This window comes from Musca autumnalis, unplaced genomic scaffold (genome assembly GCF_047663935.1).
Source record: "Musca autumnalis isolate F117 unplaced genomic scaffold, ASM4766393v1 scaffold_4, whole genome shotgun sequence".
In the NCBI taxonomy this organism is placed as follows: domain Eukaryota; kingdom Metazoa; phylum Arthropoda; class Insecta; order Diptera; family Muscidae; genus Musca; species Musca autumnalis.
Window position 1 is genome coordinate 164561451 of NW_027411977.1, and position 24057 is coordinate 164585507.

Genomic DNA, 24057 nt, shown 5'->3' on the forward strand with positions numbered 1-24057 from the left:
ACAATTTTGTAGCACATACGAACTCTGTAGAAACGGTTCTTAATGGTCAAAATAGCAAATCAAATGCGATTTTTATCCTCTTTTCTCGGTTCCTTCAACATAGATACTAAACCGTTCAATATTCAAGAAAACAATGGACCACAAAAATGTAGTAAAGATATCAGCAAACAACTTTCTGGAACATACGAAATGTCTAGGACCGGTTCTTAAATGTGAAAATTGCCAAAAACTTTTGAAAATATTCGATTTTATACTTTTTTCTATGATTTCGAATGAATGATCTAAAATAATCGAATTTTGAGCTTGAAGGACGGTTCCTAGAATCTTTTTATGTTGTAGAAAGTGGTTTATTGAAATCTTAGGTATTTTTTGTAGTTGAGTGTATCCTCAATTTTTGGGCGGTTCGGTATCTGTGGACCGAAATCGGTTTAGTTCACACAGAGAAGAGATATTGTAAGAGCAATCATATCTGAAAATATATATTTTTGGTGCAACAATATATTTTGTGCCATTATGTTTCCTGACACAAAATATATGGTTGAAACAACAATATATATTTTCAAATTTTTAAAATAAACTATTTTGCTCTTAGTATACGATTGTTTCTACAATACCTCTTCTCTGCGCATATGCTGACCTTTTAGAACCTTTCACTGACAGTTCGTATGTTCCAGAGAGTTGTTTACTGATATCTTTGCTACATTATTGTAGTTGATTGTTGTATAAAAATTCCATATACTTTGCTATTTTGACCTTTAAGAACCGTTTATACAGAGTTCGTATGTTCTAAAAAGATGTTTATTGAGATCTAATGTACATTTTTGTTATTAGTTGTTTGCTTCAAATTTGATCGGTTTGATATCTGTAGACCAAAACCCGAGAAAAAATGTAAAAAGTAATTACATCTTGCCGATTATGACCTAGAAGATGAAGTTTGATGGACTTTATGAGTTCACAATGTTTGTTCTTTTGAGATGTGCTACAACTTTGCCTCTGAGATTAATTCAAATTTCCTAACAAATTGATGAGTAGTTAATAAATATATGTTATAGATCAAAGGAAAATGCCGACAAAATTCCTGGAATTTTATGTAATTTGATACTTTATGTAAACAATCAAACACGTGGGTAATACACTAGGAAAATATGTATGTATGTGTGAGTGTGGGAAATTCTTGGAATTCCGTCTGTCCATCCGTAATGTAAACAATTAACACGTGTTACCATGAGGCAATTCTAGGAATTCCGTCCGTGTGACCGTAAGAGCTTTTTGGAATTCCGTTTGTCCGTCCATCTGTCCATAAGCATGCTCAATCATGCTTAAAATCAACGTGGGTGGTCCTGTTTGTCTGTCCGCGGGCATGCTCAATCGTGTCCATGATCAAAGTGGGTGGTCCTGTTTGTCCGTCCATCTGTCCGTAAGCATGTTCAATCAAGATTAAAATCAACGTCTGTCCGTCCGTTTACCAGTTCATTGATCTAATTTCCCAATGTTGTGAAATAAATCAGTCATCATCAGTTGGGTTTAAATAAAAAATGAATGAAACTGTACTCAAAAAGAATCTCTTTGAGTGCATAAATCGAAACGATACAAATAAATTCACTTGGATTTTTTCGATTTGTTTATTTCAGAAGTCAAGTAAAGAATTGGCATAGACTTGAATATTGGATTGAAGGGATGGTTTGGGATATTAAAGCATATGTGGGTGCGTGTGTATGTTTGATTCTTTTCAGTTATGAGGAATGTATTGGCATTATGTTGTAGCAATTTCTTATGAGTAAGAGGTTGAAAGGGGAAAGCAAGCTTCGAATGCTTTAAGATTAGCTAGAGCATTAACCATATGTTTGTATGAATGTTGCCCTTCGATTGAAGCAGTGACCATTGTTGAGGCAATGAGTTTATATGTACATATGTTTGTGTGTATGCCGTATGTTTCCTTTGCTTTGCATTGGATCAGTGTATGTCGTTTGGTTCTTTTTCCTTTCCTTTAAATCAGCAGACGTAATTGTCGCCTTTATCGAAAGCAAAAGGCGACAAGTGCCTGGGGCTATCTGCTGTGTTTGAATATGAATTCGATTCTCTTCTCGATTTGTTGTGGATTTGGGTGGATTGAATTTTTGGTTGCTTCAAATTGATCTTTGCAACACGCAGAGAAAAAATATTTTTTTTAACTGGTGGTGGGCAACATTTTATTTTGTCTGGCACCAAATAATTTTTGTGGCGCACATATTACTTTAAAGGCGATAATGTATATTGTCAATTTTGATTCTGTTCACCATATAACACAACAACAAATCACAAAATCTCGATATATGGTAATATTTTCATAATTATCTGACGTTCAATCGAACTACAATCAGCTTAACTTTCTCAGTTTTACATATGAAGTGTCAAAAACAACAGCAGTTCACTGCCAAAAGCAAATGTTCTCTCATTAGTTGTTCTGTCGCTGAGTAAGAAGGTTGTAAATTTTGTTTCATTTTCTTTTAAATTAATGGTATAAAATTAGTAAAAACATCATTCCAAACAAGGAATGAAATAGTTCGAGTATTTGTTGACGGTATTAATGACTACAATTTATTTGTGAATGAAGATATAAAAATGTGTAGAAAGAAAAATCAAAAAGTGACAAAAAGATATAAGTGCCTGAGTTGTGTTTAATTTTCTTTCACTTCTTAAATAAAAAGAATCTCCGAATGTTTCGTGCAAATTTTGTGCATTATTTAATTTTGTCTATTAATAGTTAATAGAAATCGTATGCAAATAACAAGAAAAAGAATGTACATATGTATAACATAAACTTCTGTTGTTGTTGTGTTCGGTATAAGTATGAAACAAACGGAGAGACAACAGAGAAAACTGCATAGTGTTTGTTAATGTTATAAAGTATAAGTGTATTCAATATTATACTTATTTATTCTATAATATCCAAATTGTTCTTAAATAAATAAAACTTTTATTTAAAATACATTGAAAAATCTTTTAGTGGGCAATTAACCACAAAGGTACAGTATAATTCCAAGAAAATTACTACTTATTACAGACAACCACAACATGTTTCTACTGCTACCACGACATTTTAAAATATTTCAAAAATTGTATTATTAGAATATAATAGAGGTTACCATATATCTATAATATATATTTTCCTTTCAAAATATGGTGGCATGAATCATATTTTTTCTCTGCGTGAATGGATTTGGATATGATGACCATTGTTGAGGCATAGCGTTTGTATGTACGTCAGTCCAGCTTCCTTTAAATTTATGCTGTGTATGTTTGCATTAAACCAAAAGGAGGAATCATTGAACTTTCATTCAGTATTATACAATATCGTATTTGTTTTGATTAAATGTTATGAATCTGGGTTATTGGAATTTTTAAAGACGACATCACGTCTGATTCTTTAAACCCTATATGTATGTATATTTGTCTTCACATTGACCTTGAAAAGGAATATGTTAAGATTATAACGTTGATTTCCTTACATCTGTGTATGGAAAAGAGAAGATAGGTTTATTTTAGGAGAGTGAAGGGGGAAAGGGGAATAGCGAAAAAATAAATCTTTACAAATAAGAAATCGACAAGAACTTTTAGTTGGCTTAACATATGTATGCTTAATGAATTCCACAATATTGTGAAATTCATGTTCTTTTCGATTTGTTTATTTCAAAAGTCAAACTAGGAATCGTCAAAGGCTTGAATATGGAATTGTAGGGGTGGTTTGAACATAAGTGGATCTTTGCAGTTGTGAAGAATGTATGACATTAATGCTCCACATGAATTCGTTCGATCTTTTAGATATGTTTATTTTGGAAGTCAAATTAAGATTCGGGTTATTGGAACATACAAATGTGGGTGTGTGTATATGTTTTATTCTTTACAGTTATGAGGAAAGTATGGAATTATGCTGCAACACTATGGTTTAAATTATGATTAAGAGATTTGAAGGGGGAATGCAGGGAAAGAATTTAATTTGCTTTAAGCTTTGTTTAAGCATTGTTCTGCGACTATTCGATTGAAGAAATGATCATTGTTGAGGCATTATTATGTATGACCATCAACTTTATGTTGTTATATGTTTACATTAAAACAAAAGAAGGAATCATTGATTTTTCATTCAGTATTACTCAATATCCAATTTGTTATTATTATGGATTATTGGACCTTTTTCAAAGATAAGAAATGTGCCTGGAATATCAAATAGAGGCAAAAGTGTGCTTCAACTTGACCTTGAAATAAAATTTGAAAATATGCTTATGTTGCTTTTTATCACAACATCTAAATGTCACCCCATTTCTCCGCAATTTAATACACAAATTATGAAAAACAAAAATATCACTCTTCATTAACATTTAAGATCTATAAATGAATACCTATATTGTAATAATTTTATTAGTCAGAAACATACTTTCAAACTGTTACGATATGGATTCTCAATATATCCTTCCTGAAATCTTCTAGGAAATCACATTAAGGGAGTCGAAAGATATCGAAACAGACAAATATTTGTTAAGAATAACGGATGAAATTCAGGCGGAGTTCTATATAACACATGGTTTGAAAACGGACAGAAACAGAATCCTTTACCTTTTAAAACGGATGGAGAAAATCACAAATATCAATAATAATTGAATTTAAATGATTATTAGTAAATAAGAAACAAACAAATATTTTTGTTGCATATTTTTTTGGAGGGAAGAGAATGCAATGGTTTATGTCTAATTTCCATCTTCTTATCTACAATTTTGTCGCTGTGTTTAGCGAAAATATGCCAACACTATACACAGTCACTATTTCGTGCTACAGCTCGCTTTTCGCTTCAACAAATTCTTATTATAGCTCACCCTATCCCTAATTTGGTTCAACAGCTCTCTCTTAGGGTTCAACAGCTTCATATTATAACTCAACAGCTCCCTAATCTTCTTCAACAGATCCCTTTTCCTGTTACATCGAAAAGGGATCTGTTGATCTGCTCAACCCTCTTCACTTTAAATCGAACCTATTCACACAAGGAACACATTTTGATAGTTCTCAAACATACCATTTGGTACAAATTTATGAAAGTTACAAAAATTACAAAGCGTACAGATAAGATATTTTCAAAAAAACAAACATTATTCCACAACATCCCATACGGGACAAGGGAGACTTCTGTCATATCAATGAGTGCACTCCGATTCATATTTAGCTCAATGATATGGGACCTACTGTTTATCGCCGAGTCCGAACGGCGTGTCTTAAGACACCACTTATGGAGAAGTTTTTCAAGGCTGAAATACTCAGAAAATGTCGCCAACATTACTGAGGGGTATTTTGCCACCGTTGAAAAAAGTTTGATTTTGCCTGGCCGGGGAATCGAACCCCCGACCTTCTGCGTGCAAGGCGGGCGTGCATACCATTGCACCACGGTGGCACCGATATTTTCAAGAATACTTATTTCAAGCAAATAAATATTAGTGTTCCTCACTAAAAATTCGAAGGAAAAGAAACATAAACAATGCCATCTAGGGGTTGAGCTATCGATACCTAAATTATTACGAAGATAGAAGAACGAACCAAAATAATCATAAGTTCCTCTAATTGTTGATGTCTTTTATTATAAATGCTTTTTGTATTTAATATAAGCATTAAAACTCTATAAAGGTTGACTTAGACTCGGAAACTATATTCAGTTTTCAAAATTCCTTTAAAGGAGTGAGTCATTTCTTCAAGAAAAGTAAGAAACCTAATAATGGCCAATAATATCAACGGAGAGATTGGAGTTGAGTTCGAGAATGATGCAGAGTTCGAAAAGACTTGCTGCAATATGTTAGATCTATACGAGGCAATGCAAATTAGACCACAACAAATTGAATTTGAAATGGATGATGAGTTCGAGGCTGCTTGCGTAAACGCTGCGAATGAATTCGAGGTGAAGTATAATAGGTCTCGGCGATTGGAAACTGATGCCCAAGAAAAGGAGAATGAAATCCAAACACATCAACCATTTGGAAATGCAGAAGAAGATTATCCGTATATACCAGAAGCACAAAACGTGTGGGCATTGGATGAAAACGATCCATGGTTTATAGTTTAGCCGGAAGACGACACCAAAGCTTTTGATATGTATATTATAGATGTCTATAGAACCACTATTTGTTTACTTCTGCATTTGTTTCTTCTTGAAAAATGTTGACATTTAAATAAATTAATAATATTGTTTGTCTACAAAAATATATCTTTATTCTAGGATAATAAACAATAGAAAAGAATACACATCTGTGGGACTGTAAGTTTTAGTAATCTACTACTGTTAATCATGAAATTATGACAAAACAAAAAATATGCCTGAATATGAGAAATCACCGTTTTCAAGTATCAAGAAACATAAAGAAGATATTAAAAAGGGAAATCAATGCAAGCGATGAAGAGTACGAAGAAGATAATAACCAAGATGACTCAAGCAACGATGAGGATGGAGAAGAATCGTTTTATTCTGATCATGATGACTATGATTATGAAAACAATCTTCTTCAATTGAAAATCGATAATAATCTGGGCACTGTATACGGTCCACATAAAGATGTTAATGGGGAATGGAAATTTGGAGATAAACCTTTAGAAATAAATAATGAAAAAATTATCGTAGGAAACCAGGCTTACTTGAACTACTATTTCATCAAAAACCCAAAAATTACGATGAATCAGAGTTAGAGATATATAAGAAAATTTTACTGGGCTCAAATGCACATAAAGTAAACTACAACCATAATGAACGAGTAAAATCTAACAAATGATATAAATACACCAATATAATAAAGAAGATAATCGATGGCACTCATACTGGTAAAGGCCTAATGAGAGTAAATCCCGAAAACCCTCAATATGTATATTGGAACGATCCCAATGTTCTTGTTGAACGACTAAAGCTGTTGGTGGAATCAAATCAAAATGGAAAATATGACCACACAAATGAGATGGTTTCTATAATTGAAGAACTACGAGAGGCAGATATTATACATTAATTATTCAAATGTGTACATTGAGGTTACATAATAAATGCAATCTACGGTCTTCTGAATATCATTGTTTTTTATTTCAAGTCAGCATTTATAATATCTTCGTAATAATTTAGGTATCGATAGCTCAACCCCTAGATGGCATTGTTTAAGTTTCTTTTCCTTCGAATTTTCAATTTGAGTGAGCAACACTAATATTTATTTGCTTGAAATAAATATTCTTGAAAATATCATATCTGTACGCTTTGTAATTTTTGTAACTTTCATAAATTTGTACCAAATGGTATGTTTGAGAACTATCAAAATGTGTTCCTTGTATGAATAGGTTCGATTTAAAGTGAAGAGAGTTGAGCAGATCAACAGATCCCTTTTCGATTCAACAGGAAAAGGGATCTGTTGAAGAAAATGAGGGAGCTGTTGAGTTATAATATGAAGCTGTTGAACCCTAAGAGAAAGCTGTTGAACCAAATTAGGGATAGGGTGAACTATATAGAATTTCGCCTGAATTTCATCCGTTATTCCTAACAAATATTTGTTTGTTTCGATATCCTTCGACTCCCTTAATGTGCTTTCCTAGAAGATTTCAGGAAGGATACATTGAGAATCCATTTCGTAACAGTTTGAAAGTATGTTTCTGAATAATAAAATTATTACAATATAGGTATTCATTTATAGATCTTAAATGTTAATGAAAAGTGAGATTTTTGTTTTTCATAATTTGTGTATTAAATTGAGGAGAAATGGGGTGACATTTAGATGTTGTGATAAAAAGCAACATAAGCATATTTTCAACTTTTATTTCAAGGTCAAGTTGAAGCACACTTTTGCCTCTATTTGATATTTCAGGCACATTTCTTATCTTTGAAAAAGGTCCAATAATCCGTAATAATAACAAAATGGATATTGAGTAATACTGAATGAAAAATCAATGATTCCTTCTTTTGTTTTAATGTAAACATATAACAACATAAAGTTGATGGTCATACATAATAATGCTTCAACAATGATCATTGCTTCAATCGAATAGTCGCAGAACAATGCTTAAACAAAGCCTAAAGCAAATTAAATTCTTTCCCTACATTCCCCCTTCAAATCTCTTAATCATAATTTAAACCATAGTGTTGCAGCATAATTCAATACTTTCCTCACAACTGTACAGAATAAAACATATACACACACCCACATTTGTATGTTCCAATAACCCGAATCATAATTTGACTTCCAAAATAAACATATCTAAAAGATCTAACGAATTCATGTGGGGCATTAATGTCATACATTCTTCACAACTGCAAAACCACCCCTACAATTCCATATTCAAGTCTTTGACGATTCCTAGTTATACCCTCAGCCTTTAGGCTAAAGAGGGTATTTACACTTTGATACGGCCAAAAATGTGCCTCATCGAAATAATGGTTTTAGACCCCAAGTATGTTTGTACGATATCCGTTTCAGGCAATTTTGAGTCGATCTAGCAATGTCCGTCCGTCTGTCTGTCTGGCTGGTGCGCACGATAACTCTCGAACGGATCAATCGATTCGATTCAAATTTTGGGTGTCGAAATATTTTGTCCAGATTTGATTGAAGATCGAAGGTGGGCCATATCGGTCCACTCCTTCAGGTACCTCCCCCACAAAAGTTCAAAAATGTTCGGAAAAATGCTCCGCACGATAACTCTTGAAGGGAGTAACCGAATTAGTCCATACTTTGCACATCGTGACATTTCTACCAGACATAGATGATGTTCCAATATGGACCCTATTGGTTCACTTTTTCGGGTACCTCCCACACAAAATTTTGCTTAAGTGCAGTTTAAGGCCTGCTCTCGAATCGCTTTGATTTTTGTTGCAGCCGCTTGTATTCACTACCCTCATTACGACGATATAATTTTTTTCAAGAGCAAGTCCATATATGCTCAGAAATCAGCACGAAAACTGCAAACAACCCATATAATGCCATGTGTCGTAGTTGGAGCGCACGATAACTCTCGAACGGATCAACATATTTGGTTAAAAATTTGGGTCTTTCTATATTTTGTCCAAACTTAGTTTAAGTTCGAAGATAGACCATATCGGTCCACTCCTTCCGGTACCTACCCCACAAAGGTTCAAAATTTTTCGCCAAGATTGTGGGCATGATAACTCTAGGAGGGAATAACCGAATTGAGCCAAACTTTGCTATTGGTAATATTACTTTCAGGCATAGATCGAGTTCTAATATGGACTATATCGGTCCACTCATTTGAGTACCTCCCACACAAAATTTGGAAAAAGTATAGTTTAACAACTCCTCTCTGATCTTAATAATTTGTGATGCAGCAGGTTGCACTTGCGGCCCCTGTTACGACGATGTAATTTTTTTTTTCGTGGGCAAGTCCATACTTCCTGAGATAATGACCCAAAAAGGTCCAGAAAATCCTAACGGCACCACCTAAACTGGCTAATGTGTAAATTAAACCTTTAAGAGAGAAATCGATTTAGCTCAAACTTTGTAAATTGAAAAGTAAAATTGTAATATATTTAAATTCAGAAAATTAAGTACAACATATTTAATTATATAGTCTGTAAGGAAAATATCCATAGACTAATAAAGAAAAAAAAAATTCCTACAGATTTGTATTAGGTCCGAATATGTACTACATCGGATCACTCCTATGGGAAAAAATGCATTCGTCATGGATCATTCTGAATTTTGTTGCAACATGTAGTTTTTTGCGGCCCTTTCCATCCTGGAAAATTTTCCCAACAGCTAAAAAACCTACAGAAGTATTGTGTTAACTTTTTTTCTTCGGGTACGTGGCTGAGGGTATATCTCTGTCGGCTCAGCTGACTGATACTTTCCTACTTGTTTGACTTTTGAAATAAACAAATCGAAAAGAACATGAGTTTCACAATATTGTGGAATTCATTAAGCATACATATGTTAAGCCAACTAAAAGATTTATTTGTAAAGATTTATTTTTTCGCTATTCCCCTTTCCCCCTTCACTCTCCTAAAATAAAATTATCTTGATCTGTAAGGAAATCAACGTTATAATCTTAACATATTCCTTTTCAAGGTCAATGTGAAGACAAATATACATATAGGGTTTAAAGAATCAGACGTGATGTCGTCTTTAAAAAGTCCAATAAACCAGATTCATAACATTTACTCAATGCAAACATACACAGCATAAGTTTAAAGGAAGCTGGACTGACGTACATACAAACGCTATGCCTCAACAATGGTCATCGATTTCTTATTTGTACACATTGGTTCCCCCATCCTCCTTAACATCCCTAATCACATTTGCATTCGTATCCAAATCCATTGCAAAGATCAATTTGAAGCAACGAAAAATTCAATCCACCCTTCAATTAAATATTAAGATCAAACAATAATAAACAAATCGAGAAGAGAATCGAATTCATATTCAAACACAGCAGATAGCCCCAGGCACTTGTCGCCTTTTGCTTTCGTTAAAGGCGGCAATTACGCCTGCTGATTTAAAGGAAAGGAAAAAGAACCAAACGACATACACACAAACATACAATAAAGCGATCGTGGCTGCTGATCCAATGCAAAGCAAAGGAAACATACGGCATACACACAAACATATGTGCATATAAACTCATTGCCTCAACAATGGTCACTGCTTCAATCGAAGGGCAACATTCATACAAACATATGGTTAATGCTCTAGCTAATCTTAAAGCATTCGATGCTTGCTTTCCCCTTTCAACCTCTTACTCATATCAAATTGTAAAACATAATGCCAATACATTCCTCATAACTGAAAAAAATCAAACATACACACGCACCCACATATGCTTTAATATCCCAAACCATCGCTTCAATCCAATATTCAAGTCTTTGCCAATTCATTACTTGACTTCTGAAATAAACAAATCGAAAAAATCCAAATGAATTCATTTGGGTCGTTTCGATTAAGGCACTCAAAGAAATTCTTTTTGAGTACAGTTTCATTCATTTTTTATTTAAACTCAACTGATGATGACTCATTTATTTCACAACATTGGGAAATTAGATCAATGAACTGGCAAATGGACGGACAGATGTTGATTTTAATCTTGATTGAAAATGCTTACGGACAGACGGACGGACAAACTGGACCACCCACGTTGATCATGGACACGATTGAGCATGCCCACGGACAGACAAACAGGACCACCCACGTTGATTTTAAGCATGATTGAGCATGCTTATGGACAGATGGACGGACAAACGGAATTCCAAAAAGCTCTTACGGTCACGCGGACGGACGGACGGAATTCCTAGAATTGTCACGTGTTATTTGTTTACATTACGGACGGACAGACGAAATTCCAAAAAGTTCCCACGGTCGCGCGAACTGACGGAGTTCCAAGAATTGCCCCCATGGTAACACGTGTTATTTGTTTACATTACGGACGTACAGACAGAATTCCAAGAATTTCCCACACTCACACATACATACATATTTTCCCAGTGTACCACCCACGTGTTTGTTTGTTTACATAAAGTATCAAATTACATAAAATTCCAGGAATTTTGTCGGCATTTTCCTTTGATGTATAACATATATTTATTAACTACTTTGATGTCAAAAGCAAAATGATCTCTTTTGCTTTTGACATCAAAGCCTTAAACCTTTGGAGGCCTACAACCGCGAATGTTGATGAGATAGGAAAAAACGGCGAGACAGGGTCTTCTCATTTTTGGTCTTTTATCACGCTGCGGTGTCAGAATATGGTTAATAAAATATGATTCAAAAAATTACACACCGTGTTATTCTTTTTTACTCATTCAATGTTCATTCACACCATTCGCTGCTTTTTAGGGAAGACAATCAAGACAAAGCATCGTTTTCGTCGAAAAATCGAAAAATGTGATGTTAACTTTTATATATGTTTACGTTTCTTTCTTACAGTAAACACATCAGATACGACAAATCTGAAAGAATTTTGTCGATATGTGCATCCATAACGATGTTATAGCTATTTAAATATGAAACAATAATATGGAGAAGAAAGAAAAGTGTAAATAGAATCATTTTCCAAAAAGTACAAAAGAAAAATTCTGTCTAAGAACAAAGCTATCAACATATTTCTGGAACACTCTTAAATTCTTACATTTTGTTTCAATGGTAAAATTGTTATGGACCGAAATAATTTTGATCGCTAGTGGTCGATGCTAGAAAAAAATCAAAAATACTTTGATGTGTATACTTTAATAAAAAAATCATTTCAAGGTGCGATTCGTTGCGATAAATGATGCACAATTTTATCAGGCTACATCAATTTCAGAAATATTTCATAATTGGCTGGTACAAAATTAATTCTAAGAAACACAATTTTGAACCGATTTTCCTGAAAACTTGGTATTTTTATTTTGAGAGTTCAGAGAATATTTCAACCCAAAATTGTCGACATAGGTCCACGTTGGGGTATAGCCCCCATATAAGGGTACTCTCAATTTAAGGTAATTTGACAATTATAGCCATATTTTTAAGCCGATTTAGCTGTAATTTTGCATTTTGATTTCTTGAAAGATATGAATCATTCGCAACAAAATTTATAGAAATAAGTCAAAGTTTTAGTTTAGACCCCACACAATGGGATCACCCTGTTTAATATATTTTAACGGTTTTTTGGAAATTCAGGGTGAAAATAATTCTGAATTAATATTTTGTGACAGTAATTATAAATAAAACTAAATATTAATAATAAGAAGTGTACAAATAGTTTTGGCCAGAAAAATGGGATTTGGGACCAGTGTGCAGCGTTCTGAGGAAACATCCTATGTTAAATTTGAAGGACATTCATCAAAAATTGAGCGAATTACAGCAAAATCGGGGAAAGATATATATGGGAGCTATATCCAAATCTGACCCGATTTTTACGAAAATCGGCGAAACTACTCAGCTTTTCGTTCAAAATTGAACGAGTTGTAGCAAAATCGGGAATATACCTATATCCAAATCTAAACCAAATCAAAGTTGATATGTTTCATTCCGGTGCCCTCATAAGTACTTGTGCAAATATTCATCAACCTGTCAACGCTGTGTGCCGTTCGTATAGTTTTCCCTGGAATACATAAAGATATTAAAATGGATATTGAATGTTGTGATTGTCGAACGGAGTTAGTGTGGATAGTGTGTGTGTGTGAAAGAAATGATATGTGGGATTGTAGGATTAAGTTGGATGGGGAGATGATTTTGGAGCGGGGGATTTAGAAAGGTTGCCACTTCAATTGGTCGATTCCACAGGTCAATTGGGCGCAAGTCAGTGGGATTAGCCGAGCATGTAAACAAGTGCGATGTGTCGTGCCTTACCTCCTGATGCAGATCGGGTTTTGGATAGTTGGAATCGTCATGTCTCCGATGTTGATGTTTAATGTCCTCCTTTCTTCTTTAATCCAAGATGTGAAATTGTTGCTGTAGACTTTGGTGAAAGTTTCGGCCCTGTAGGAATAATGATAGCGTGGCTATGTTATTATTTTGCTTCTCCTCTAGCTCTGTGATGTTCACACCGGTCGCTATTACTGTGCAGTGGTCTGCATACGAGACCAGTTTAACGCCATCTGGAAGGTAGTGGTTAAATAGCAGTGGCGAGATGATACCGCCTTGTGGTACGCCCATTTTAACCTTCCTACTCTTCGACTTCTTGCCTCTAAATTCTACGCGTGACTGGCAACCAAAGTTGTTTGCTTTATCAGTTTTTGGCAGAGGTATAATTCATACCTCTGGTATCACTGACATGTTCATTGGGAGCGTCAGGATATTGTCTATATAGCTCTTTGCTGCTGGTCCGAGATGTTTGAGCATGATCATGTATGCCGTCAGGTCTTAAGGCTTTAGATTGTTTTGCCTTGATAATTGCCGCGTTGACCACTTCCGTGGTAAAACGGAGAGGAGCTTCATTTTTGATCTTCTTGGCCCTTCTGATTACCGATTTTTTGGTCCTATTCTGCTCTAACGGGTGCACAATAAATTGTTGCCAGAACCACCGAAACTTATTGCTATTTTGTCCTATCTAGTATTGGCTCCTGATAGACTTTTTTAAGGGTAGCCCAAAGTTTGTGTGAACCAGCCTCACAACTCTCCAGATGATGTAACCACTTTTCTCTGCGGTGCTGGTTTAAGAAGGTTTCTATCTCCTCTGTCAGAGTTGGTATCATCTGGTAATGTCAGGCGCAATATATCCCGCTGTTCTGCGAGCCGCACTGCAGGTGTTGGAAAATTGGGTCTCCATTTCGGTATACGCCCTGAAGGAATGTTACGCTTGGCCGCCCTGAGAATAATGTTTCTAATCTCTCTCTCTTTCCCTTTCTGATACATGAGGGTGGCGGCAATTGACTGATGGCATTGTCAATATCGTTCATAAAGCTATGCAAGTTAGCCTTATTGTAATTTATGAACCTGCGATCTTCCGGCTTCACGAAGTCGCTGGGCTTCTCCACCGTAATAATGATCGGTATATGATCCGATGCCAATGAAATACGGTTTTGCCAGGTTGTTAGTGGCAAAATCGACGAGCTGACTATGCTAACGTCAGGGGAGCTACCGCAATTAGCCGTGATTCTGGTGGGGAAGTCGACATTAATTGGGAAGAATTCCGATGCGTCTATCTGTTCCGAAAGCAAGTTGCCAAGTGAGTCTGGGGGTAGCTGTGAGAACCATAGTTCGTGGTGCGCATTGAGTTCACCAAGCAACATCCGGTTATCGCCCTCCAAAAGATGTGATATTGAAAGTTGGTAACCAGGCCCAAGGCTGTTAACAGGCGGGATGTAGGCACTGATGATCTCTTGTTCTGAGCTTCCAGTCAGAACGGCAATTGCCATTGTTTCAATGATGTTCTCCGGAGAAGAGGGTGTGGGGAGGTCTATGATTCTATAGCTTACGTTTCGATCAATAATGAACGCAAGCCCACCACCGTGATTTCTCTCTGTGTCCTTCCTAACAATGGCAAAGCTACCGTGACTCGATAAACTGCAGTTTGGGGTGAGTTTGGTTTCTTGAATGGCTGCTATAGGGATATTGTTGTTTGTCATAAATTGTGTGATTTCCACAATCTTATTCCTAAAACCGTTGCAGTTTAGCTGCAAGATCTGGAAAGAATGTGGTGGATGCGGATTGGATGTAGGATGTTGAGGTTTTGGTTGAGTAAGCAGAGAGTTAGTGGAGTGTTGGATTATGTGTATTGATGTGGTTGCAAGAAGGGTGTTAAAACCTGTGTGAGGAGATGGTGAATTGAGTATGGGGTTGTTGTGTTGTAAGTTAGCGGGCTATTGTTATTATGTAAGCTATTTGATGGATTTGGCTTGCTGGGTTGTGTAAGAGACTGTGCAGATATGTTAGATGGTAAAGGTGGTTTGTTGATTATAGGCGTAGATGAGGTGGCTTGATGTTGATTCGCCAGTACGGTGCTTCCAACAGCTATTGGAGTAGACGATGCCCCATTAATCCTCGGTTAATCCTCGTTCGACATACAGAGCGTTCATGACCTCATTAGAGTTGGGGCCAGGATTCTGATCAATGCCAGCAATAAATAACAGAATTAAGAGCAAAGCAGCTGGCCTGATTTGCTCACCTGGGGGAAAAACGGACGGGTGATTCAGCTGTCGCCGATTGCTCGGGTCGCATAGATCCAATCGTCGAGGGAACGGTCAGACACTGTTGTGATGAATGGTATAGTGTGCTGTCGTTTTCAAGTGATGTGAGCTGTCGACAATAGGCAGTGGTTTCTGTGAATTCATTCATAGGCAATGAAATCGCCATTCAAACCGAACTCTGCTATGTATCAACAAAAGATACTTATTTCTAATTGCGCCCACGTGGTTCAGGCTTTTACATCGCAGGAAGACTAAATACCAAGTTTCAGCAATTTTGGTAAAACAATGTGGCTAACCTTCAAAATACTGAAATTCGGGAGGTACCGTTCGATGGGGGCTGTAAGAATGCGTGGACCTATACTTACTTACTTAGTTGGCCCATTACAGAACATTTGTTCCATAGACCGAACTAAGAAAAGATCTCCATTCCTCTCTGTTTTTCGCTTGACTTTTTGGAATACCGCGCCTTATCATTTCTTCATCCACTTGTATGCTCCATCGAAGCTTAGGCCTGCCGATTCTGCGTGCACCGCCATGTGGCATGTATTCATACGCCTTTTTAGCGGGTTCATCATCGCTCATTCTCATGATATGGCCTAGCCAACGCAATCGTTGCATCTCGATACGTTTAACTATATTCATGTCTTTGTATAGCTTATATAGCTCGTGGTTCATACGACGTCGATATTCACCGTCAACGCAAATCGGCCCGTAGATCTTTCGAAGAATTTTCCTCTCAAACACACCAAGCACTGCCTTATCTGGGAAGACTATAGTTTCAGTTGTCACCAAACAACTTCATCAGTTCCCTTTTGCCGCCGACTCTGTATCGAAGGGAACTGATGAAGTTGTTTGGTGACAACTGAAACTATAGTCTTCCCAACCTCCGCCCGCAACTAATCAATTTCATATCCACTGTTAAACATTTTGTTGTTATTCAAATATTTGAATACAACAAAATATGGACTCGAGCTGAAATAAACACAAAGATGTAAAATTCTGCAGTCCAACAATAAAAACGCCAACAACAATAATAGGCATCAGCACGGCCTTGTTGATCAATGCGTAATGCAAAAACAACAACTTTCTCGTTGTTTTACCCCCGCTTATTGAACCAACATTCAAATGTTCGTATTCTTTGCAAAGCAAAGACGACATAAAAACAGTGGTGGATATGAAATTCTTTAGTTCGACTCAAATTGTAGGGTAATCAGCTTTAGGGCAATACAGCAAATTTCTCATTTTGTTTAATTTGCTGGATGGGCTTATTGACCTGTTTATCGATACAGAGTCGGCGGCAAAAGGGAACTGATGAAGTTGTTTGGTGACAACTGAAACTATAGTCTTCCCAACCTCCGCCCGCAACTAATCAATTTCATATCCACTGTAAAACATTTTGTTGTTATTCAAATATTTGAATACAACAAAATATGGACTCGAGCTGAAATAAACACAAAGATGTAAAATTCTGCAGTCCAACAATAAAAACGCCAACAACAATAATAGGCATCAGCACGGCCTTGTTGATCAATGCGTAATGCAAAAACAACAACTTTCTCGTTGTTTTACCCCCGCTTATTGAAGCAACATTCAAATGTTCGTATTCTTTGCAAAGCAAAGACGACATAAAAACAGTGGTGGATATGAAATTCTTTAGTTCGACTCAAATTGTAGGGTAATCAGCTTTAGGGCCATACAGCAAATTTCTCATTTTGTTTAATTTGCTGGATGGGCTTATTGACCTGTTTATCGATACAGAGTCGGCGGCAAAAGGGAACTGATTAAGTTGTTTGGTGACAACTGAAACTATAGTCTTCCCAACCTCCGCCCGCAACTAATCAATTTCATATCCACTGTAAAACATTTTGTTGTTATTCAAATATTTGAATACAACAAAATACGGACTCGAGCTGAAATAAACACAAAGATGTAAACCAATATATATTGGAAAGACAATGAAGGTTGTTATTTTCCATTGCAACAGATGTCGCAGTTGGTGATAATGGTATAAACTTGAAGTAAGCTATAAAATTTTGCTATAAGCTATATAATTTTGTTTTCACATAACAGGTGTGGCACAAAAGATTTTCTTTCGTTAAAATCCAGTTAGACAAAAAATGATTACAAACGATGAATTTGTACAAATTTTGATTTTCAATTTCAAATTAAAACAAAAATTCTTTCAATAATGTTTGGTTTGTTGTACATATGAGTTGCTGTTGAAGACAAAATTAGGGTATTAAATTCAGAAATCGGTCAGAAATAACAAAAATAATTTATATTAAAAAAATAGTTTTAGTGTTGAGATTTTCTTTATAATTAATTGTGTCACATATATATATATATATATATATATATATATATATATGAGTCGTTGATGGCAGCGACGTGAAGCGGTGTATTCTTATACCGGTCTGCTACATGTGGTAATGGATACTCACGGGGCAGACGTTGGCATCACTTCGTCAGTCAGCAACTTGTTACGTAGGTTCGTTGCATCGGCAGCGTTTGTATGCACATTGACGACACGTAGTTTGCAGCAGCACGGTTGACGAAACGTACTTCTGCGAACAATCTGGCAATGCACTTGCGTTACGACGATAACGTTAATACAACAATCTTTCGACAAGAGCATTAGAGAGTTGAACGATCGTTAGGTTTTACTCGCACCCCAGTTAATTCAACAGACAACATAGAGAGTTAAAGAATCGGTACGCATTGCATCCCAGTTAACTTAACAGACAATACTATAGAGCAGCTATGCTCGCCCATATACGTTTACGGATGTACTTCAACAACACATCCTCTCTTCATTCTCATATGCCGTTGTTTAACAAAGGCAAGACACTCCCAGAAATATTTGAGCATCACTGCTATAGAGTTAAAAGATCGGTACGTGTGTACCGCGCATCAGTTAACTCACAGACAACGACACCAACGAGTTAAGAGATCGATACGTCGCAGAATCTCCGTACCCCAATTAACTCAAACGCAACAACACCAGAGAGTAAAGAGGGGCTATACCAAAAAGAGGACCGACATGGCCCATTTTTTGAGCAATGACTCTATAACGTAATCCAAAGGTCGTTATCAATTTTAAAAGCATTATATTTAATCTTGCGAAGTATAGCGCATAAAATTGGGGACCCATTGCCATTGGTTTTAGTTATATATAAGGGGCTCTAAAAATGTTTGATCTAAGAACACAAAACCTTTTTGGGGTTTTGATATACTAGGCAAATAGTATCACCCCCACTTGAAAATTTCTACACCCCAGACCATGACCCGAAAGTTGTTGCACAGTGTAACCAGTAGGATATCTGATCGAAGATATCTATTGGAAAATTGGAAAAATAGTACTATTTTGCAGGTCTGGAACTAAACTTTTATATATTAATGCAGCACATTCAATTTAAACCCCGGAAGATTTGGCATCTATTTCACGTGTCCTTTAAAACCATACACGGATGTTTTTTTTTCTGTTAGTTATGATGTCATCCACAGAACCATATAGTATTTCTTTCCTATTACATATGTACGCTCCTCTGACAATTTGGTTTTACTGATACAATATGTACAGAAGATAGCTATTAGCAATAGTCATTATTGAAATTCATAAAAACACATAAATTCCTTTTTTTATTTGATATGTAGACTGCAATTTATTTCTTGACTAACGTTATTGTTAACTCGACAAACTTTGTGGTTGACTAATGATTGACAAAAATAACCGGCTAAACTACAAGCAACCATTGTATTGGCACACATTTGTCTTTAACACTAAGAAAAACTTAATTGGAAAGTATTTCAAAGTTTTTCCATAATTGCCTAATTAACATACATCCCATTAGGCTAAAATAATGCACTACCTCTATTTTAATAGAAATATAAATAACAATATTAAATGTTTCTACTTACTGTTATAATATGAATATCGGCGTTTTCATTTTCATTCACATGAGCTTCATACACCAACGATTCAAAGACTGGACTGTGCATATTTTCCGGCAGCAAGTTAATTTTGACTCTCGCGTAATTTATATGAAGGCCATCTGTGACGGAAATATTAAGTATTGTTTGCTTGTAATTTTCTAATCTCTGGTTATTTTGCAGCACAATAATTCCAGTTGTTTTTTCAATTCGAAAGACTTGATGATCATTACCATCAACGATCTTATATCTCAAATTACCGCTGTCACATTCGTCGGCATCATATGCACTGGCTCTAATCACAAATTGTCCTCTTGTCGCATTAATAGATAATTTACATGAGAATGATGGTTCTACGAACTTTGGAGTGTTGTCATTTAAATCTTTTACTAAAAAAAGAGAAAAGTAATTGTTTAACTGCTGAGAAATGTGAAAAAAATTGTTTTATAAAGGTTATTTATTCCATTGCATGGACGACATAAAAGAGGCAGAAGCACTGCTTTATACATATATGGAGAAATGTAGTAGATACAAAGAAATAAGGGAGAAACAGGAAAAAGTCCACAATTTAGAAAACTAAGTAATATTTCTAAATGTATATGGTAAAAACCCAAATTCCTTTGCAATTCCATTTGAAAAAATTTAATTTTTTTTCGAGCACCTCTACAATTTTTGTTATAGAGGTTAAGAAAAAAATTCTGGTTTCAAATCTGTCCGCGTTCACAAAATTGGACGATACGCGCAAAAGTTATAGCGTTTTTATTCTCATATAAAGAAAAAATATTTAAAAATATCTTATTTGTTATGAGAAAATTTATGCATAAATCGCTAACAGCATTCCAAATCTATCTATTCGTAGATGTTTAAATATTTATTAAATTTATTATTTTCGCGGAATATCAACAAATAATAAAAAAAATTGAAGTAAATCCAAATTTATCTGTTCCAGAGTCCGTACAAACCTTCAAAAAATAAATTAAAAAATATATGCGGAATCTAGACAATGCGTAGAAAAATATGAAACCAAATTTATAGAGATTGGGTACTTAAATTGCATATTATACCAATAACAAATGAGAAAAACTTATTGTTGGAAATATATTTTTTGGTTTGATTCGAAAATTTAGAATGACATATTTGGGAGTTCTCCAATTATTTCGCTAAAATCCCATACAATAATTAATGTGTACTGCTAAAACTTCATTAAGAAATATGGTTTCCATCGTGAAAGCTCAGTTGCTTACTGTGATAACTCATAAGGATAGGAAATTAAGAGTAATAGTAAAATTACAATCACTCAAAAAATTTGAAAATTAAAATACCTATTATTCGCGAATTAGTTCAAATCGGTTGATGCGCATCCGTTTTTGGATACAGCGTATCAGTCTCTTTTAATATTTATGTATATTTCGATGTTTCAATCAGCGGCCAAAGTGTGCCGCCATTTATGTAAAAATTTTTAAAGAAATCGCTGTTTAGAACACTGATTTGTCAAAATATATTTTTACTGATTTTTCTATTTTCAAGGTATCTATATCAGCGGTTTTAGTAGATGGATTCGATCGCGGAAGGGCTTATTAGATCCGTCGCGTGAAAAAATAAATTCACGCGGGGTTCATAGGAAATTGAATGATATTTGTAAATTTTAAAAGCAAAAAATAGTTTTTTCAAGAAAATAAAGAAATTCTCATATTAACTAAGAATTTTGTTGAATTTTATTTTTTTAAGCGATAAAATAGTTTTTATATTAACAAACTGGTTTATCAATTTTTTAATTTTTATTTGACTAAAAAATTGTTACATATACAATAAGATTTGTTTAATATCAAAGTAAATATCGATAAAAATATGTTCATATTTACAATTATTTTGTTAAATACAAACCCAAAAGCCACAAAAAGATAGATACATACACACACATTTATAAATGGTGGTGGTTGCTTTTTTTATTGAAATGTATGGAATGCCAAATGCAAAACAACAACAAACGCTAGGTACATACACAATTATAAATCATACAAGAAATAAATGAAAGAAAAACGAAATGAAAAAGTTTATAACAAAAGTAATAATTTAGCGTCACGCTTGAATTTAAATGGAAGAAAACAAATAAAACACTTTTAAATATAAAATACAGGAATCTCGTCGAACGCTTCTCGTTAGTTGTGAAATAAAACAAATTCTCCTGTTAAATTAAAAATCATCAGCTGATAATCGGCATCTAGAATAAAGTGTAATAAGTGCATCATATTTCAAATATGTATATAAAATAGTATTACCGTGCGATTGCTTCTTCGTCCTATAAAATATTCCAATTCCAATTATTAGTAATAAATTTCTCTGTGTATTAATTATCACTATTGTAATTAACTATCACCTGGCAACCCTAACTATTTTGTACTTTTGACATTTCTATTTTATATTCTCTCTTCTAAGTCTACCTTTGATGTAACTACACGTGAATTATGCAATTGGTAATAAAGAATGAATAAAACTTAAAATATAAAATTGGTGTCAGACGTGATTTTAAAAATGACTACGGAAGATTCCATGAAGGAATTATCGACTTCCCTGGCTGAAGCAATTCGCAAAGCGGTGGTAGAGGCAACACAAGCTGCTGTTGCAAAAGTAAATGGGCCGACAGAGATTTCAACAAGAGGGCCAACGTTTTCGATGCCGGAATACAAAGCGGACCAAAAATCTTCAGTACACGATTACTTCGAGCGATTTCAATGGGCGTTAAAATTAAGTAAAGTAAATAAGTGCGATTATCCAAATTATGCGAGAGTTCACATGGGATATGAGCTCAACCATGCCTTGAAGATTTTGGTTAGTCCGGAAGATCCAGAAACACTGACGTTTGCTAAAATAAAAGAAACATTGGTAAATCATTTCGACAGTAAAGGGAATAAGTATGCAGAAAGCATTAAATTTAGGAAAATATATCAGGAGGATGAAGAGTCAATGGCGAATTTTGCATTGTGTTTAAAACAGAGTGCTGTTCATTGTGAGTATGATGGGTTTCTGGATCGTATGCTAATAGAGCAGTTTTTACATGGCATAAGAGAGCGAAGTATATGCGATGAAATCATAAACAGTAAGCCGGAGTCATTTAAGGCAGCGTATGATATTGCACATACTATGGAGTTAACACATTTCACCTCGACGTGAAGGCGGAACCTCTCAAGGCAGAGGACGTCCATAAAATGCAGTCATCTTCGAAGTTTCCTGGGCAGAGAGGAAGAACGGCGATAAGAGATGGTAAAGTACGTACCTCTTGTCACGGGTGCGGTGGAAATCATCTCCGTAATGTGTGCAAATTCAGACAAGCTAAATGTTATCGATGTGGGAAAGTGGGCTACATTTCAAAAATGTGTAGAAGCGGAACATTCCAGCTTGCAGATTTGAATAATGAAGAGCCCACCGATGATATGGAAAATTTAAATAGAGTTGAGCTAATAAAATCAATTAAAACAAACGACAGGAAATTCATAACAGTCTCAATAAATGGGAAGTTAGTTAAGATGGAATTAGATACTGGGTCCCCTTGTTCCATAATCAGCAATTCGAATCTAAACACATTAATAGGCCGTTACAAATTACTTCCGACAAAAAGGCCATTTACCAGCTACTCCGGCTATAGAGTGGACAGAAAGCATTAAATTTAGGAAAATATATCAGGAGGATGAAGAGTCAATGGCGAATTTTGCATTGTGTTTAAAACAGGGTGCTGTTCATTGTGAGTATGATGGGTTTCTGGATCGTATGCTAATAGAGCAGTTTTTACATGGCATAAGAGAGCGAAGTATATGCGATGAAATCATAAACAGTAAGCCGGAGTCATTTAAGGCAGCGTATGATATTGCACATACTATGGAGTTAACACATTTCACCTCGACGGAAATTGTGAAGGCGGAACCTCTCAAGGCAGAGGACGTCCATAAAATGCAGTCATCTTCGAAGTTTCCTGGGCAGAGAGGAAGAACGGCGATAAGAGATGGTGAAGTACGTACCTCTTGTCACGGGTGCGGTGGAAATCATCTCCGTAATGTGTGCAAATTCAGACAACTAAATGTTATCGATGTGGGAAAGTGGGCTACATTTCAAAAATGTGTAGAAGCGGAACATTCCAGCTTGCAGATTTGAATAATGAAGAGCCCACCGATGATATGGAAAATTTAAATAGAGTTGAGCTAATAAAATCAATTAAAACAAACAACAGGAAATTCATAACAGTCTCAATAAATGGGAAGTTAGTTAAGATGGAATTAGATACTGGGTCCCCTTGTTCCATAATCAGCAATTCGAATCTAAACACATTAATAGGCCGTTACAAATTACTTCCGACAAAAAGGCCATTTACCAGCTACTCCGGCTATAGAGTGGACTGTTTAGGGCGTCTGCCTGTCGACGTGGAATTAGGAGGCAAAGTGTGTAAACTCAATCTGTACGTGGTCGACGGGAAGCTTGATACACTAATGGGAAGAGAGTGGATAGAGACATTTGTGGACCAGATAAATTTCGTTGAACTCTTT

At 35.3% G+C, this 24057-nt stretch overlaps 1 protein-coding gene across 7 annotated transcripts in view; it reads right to left on the minus strand.

Moving 5' to 3' along the window:
- kug (FAT atypical cadherin kugelei) overlaps positions 1-24057 on the minus strand; it is a 651494-nt gene that overhangs the window by 173110 nt on the left and 454327 nt on the right. For all 7 annotated transcript variants that reach the window (XM_073986279.1, XM_073986278.1, XM_073986280.1 and 4 more), the window contains one exon: positions 19511-19911. In XM_073986279.1, coding sequence (XP_073842380.1) covers positions 19511-19911 — 401 coding nt within the window. The remainder of the gene's footprint in view (positions 1-19510; positions 19912-24057) is intronic.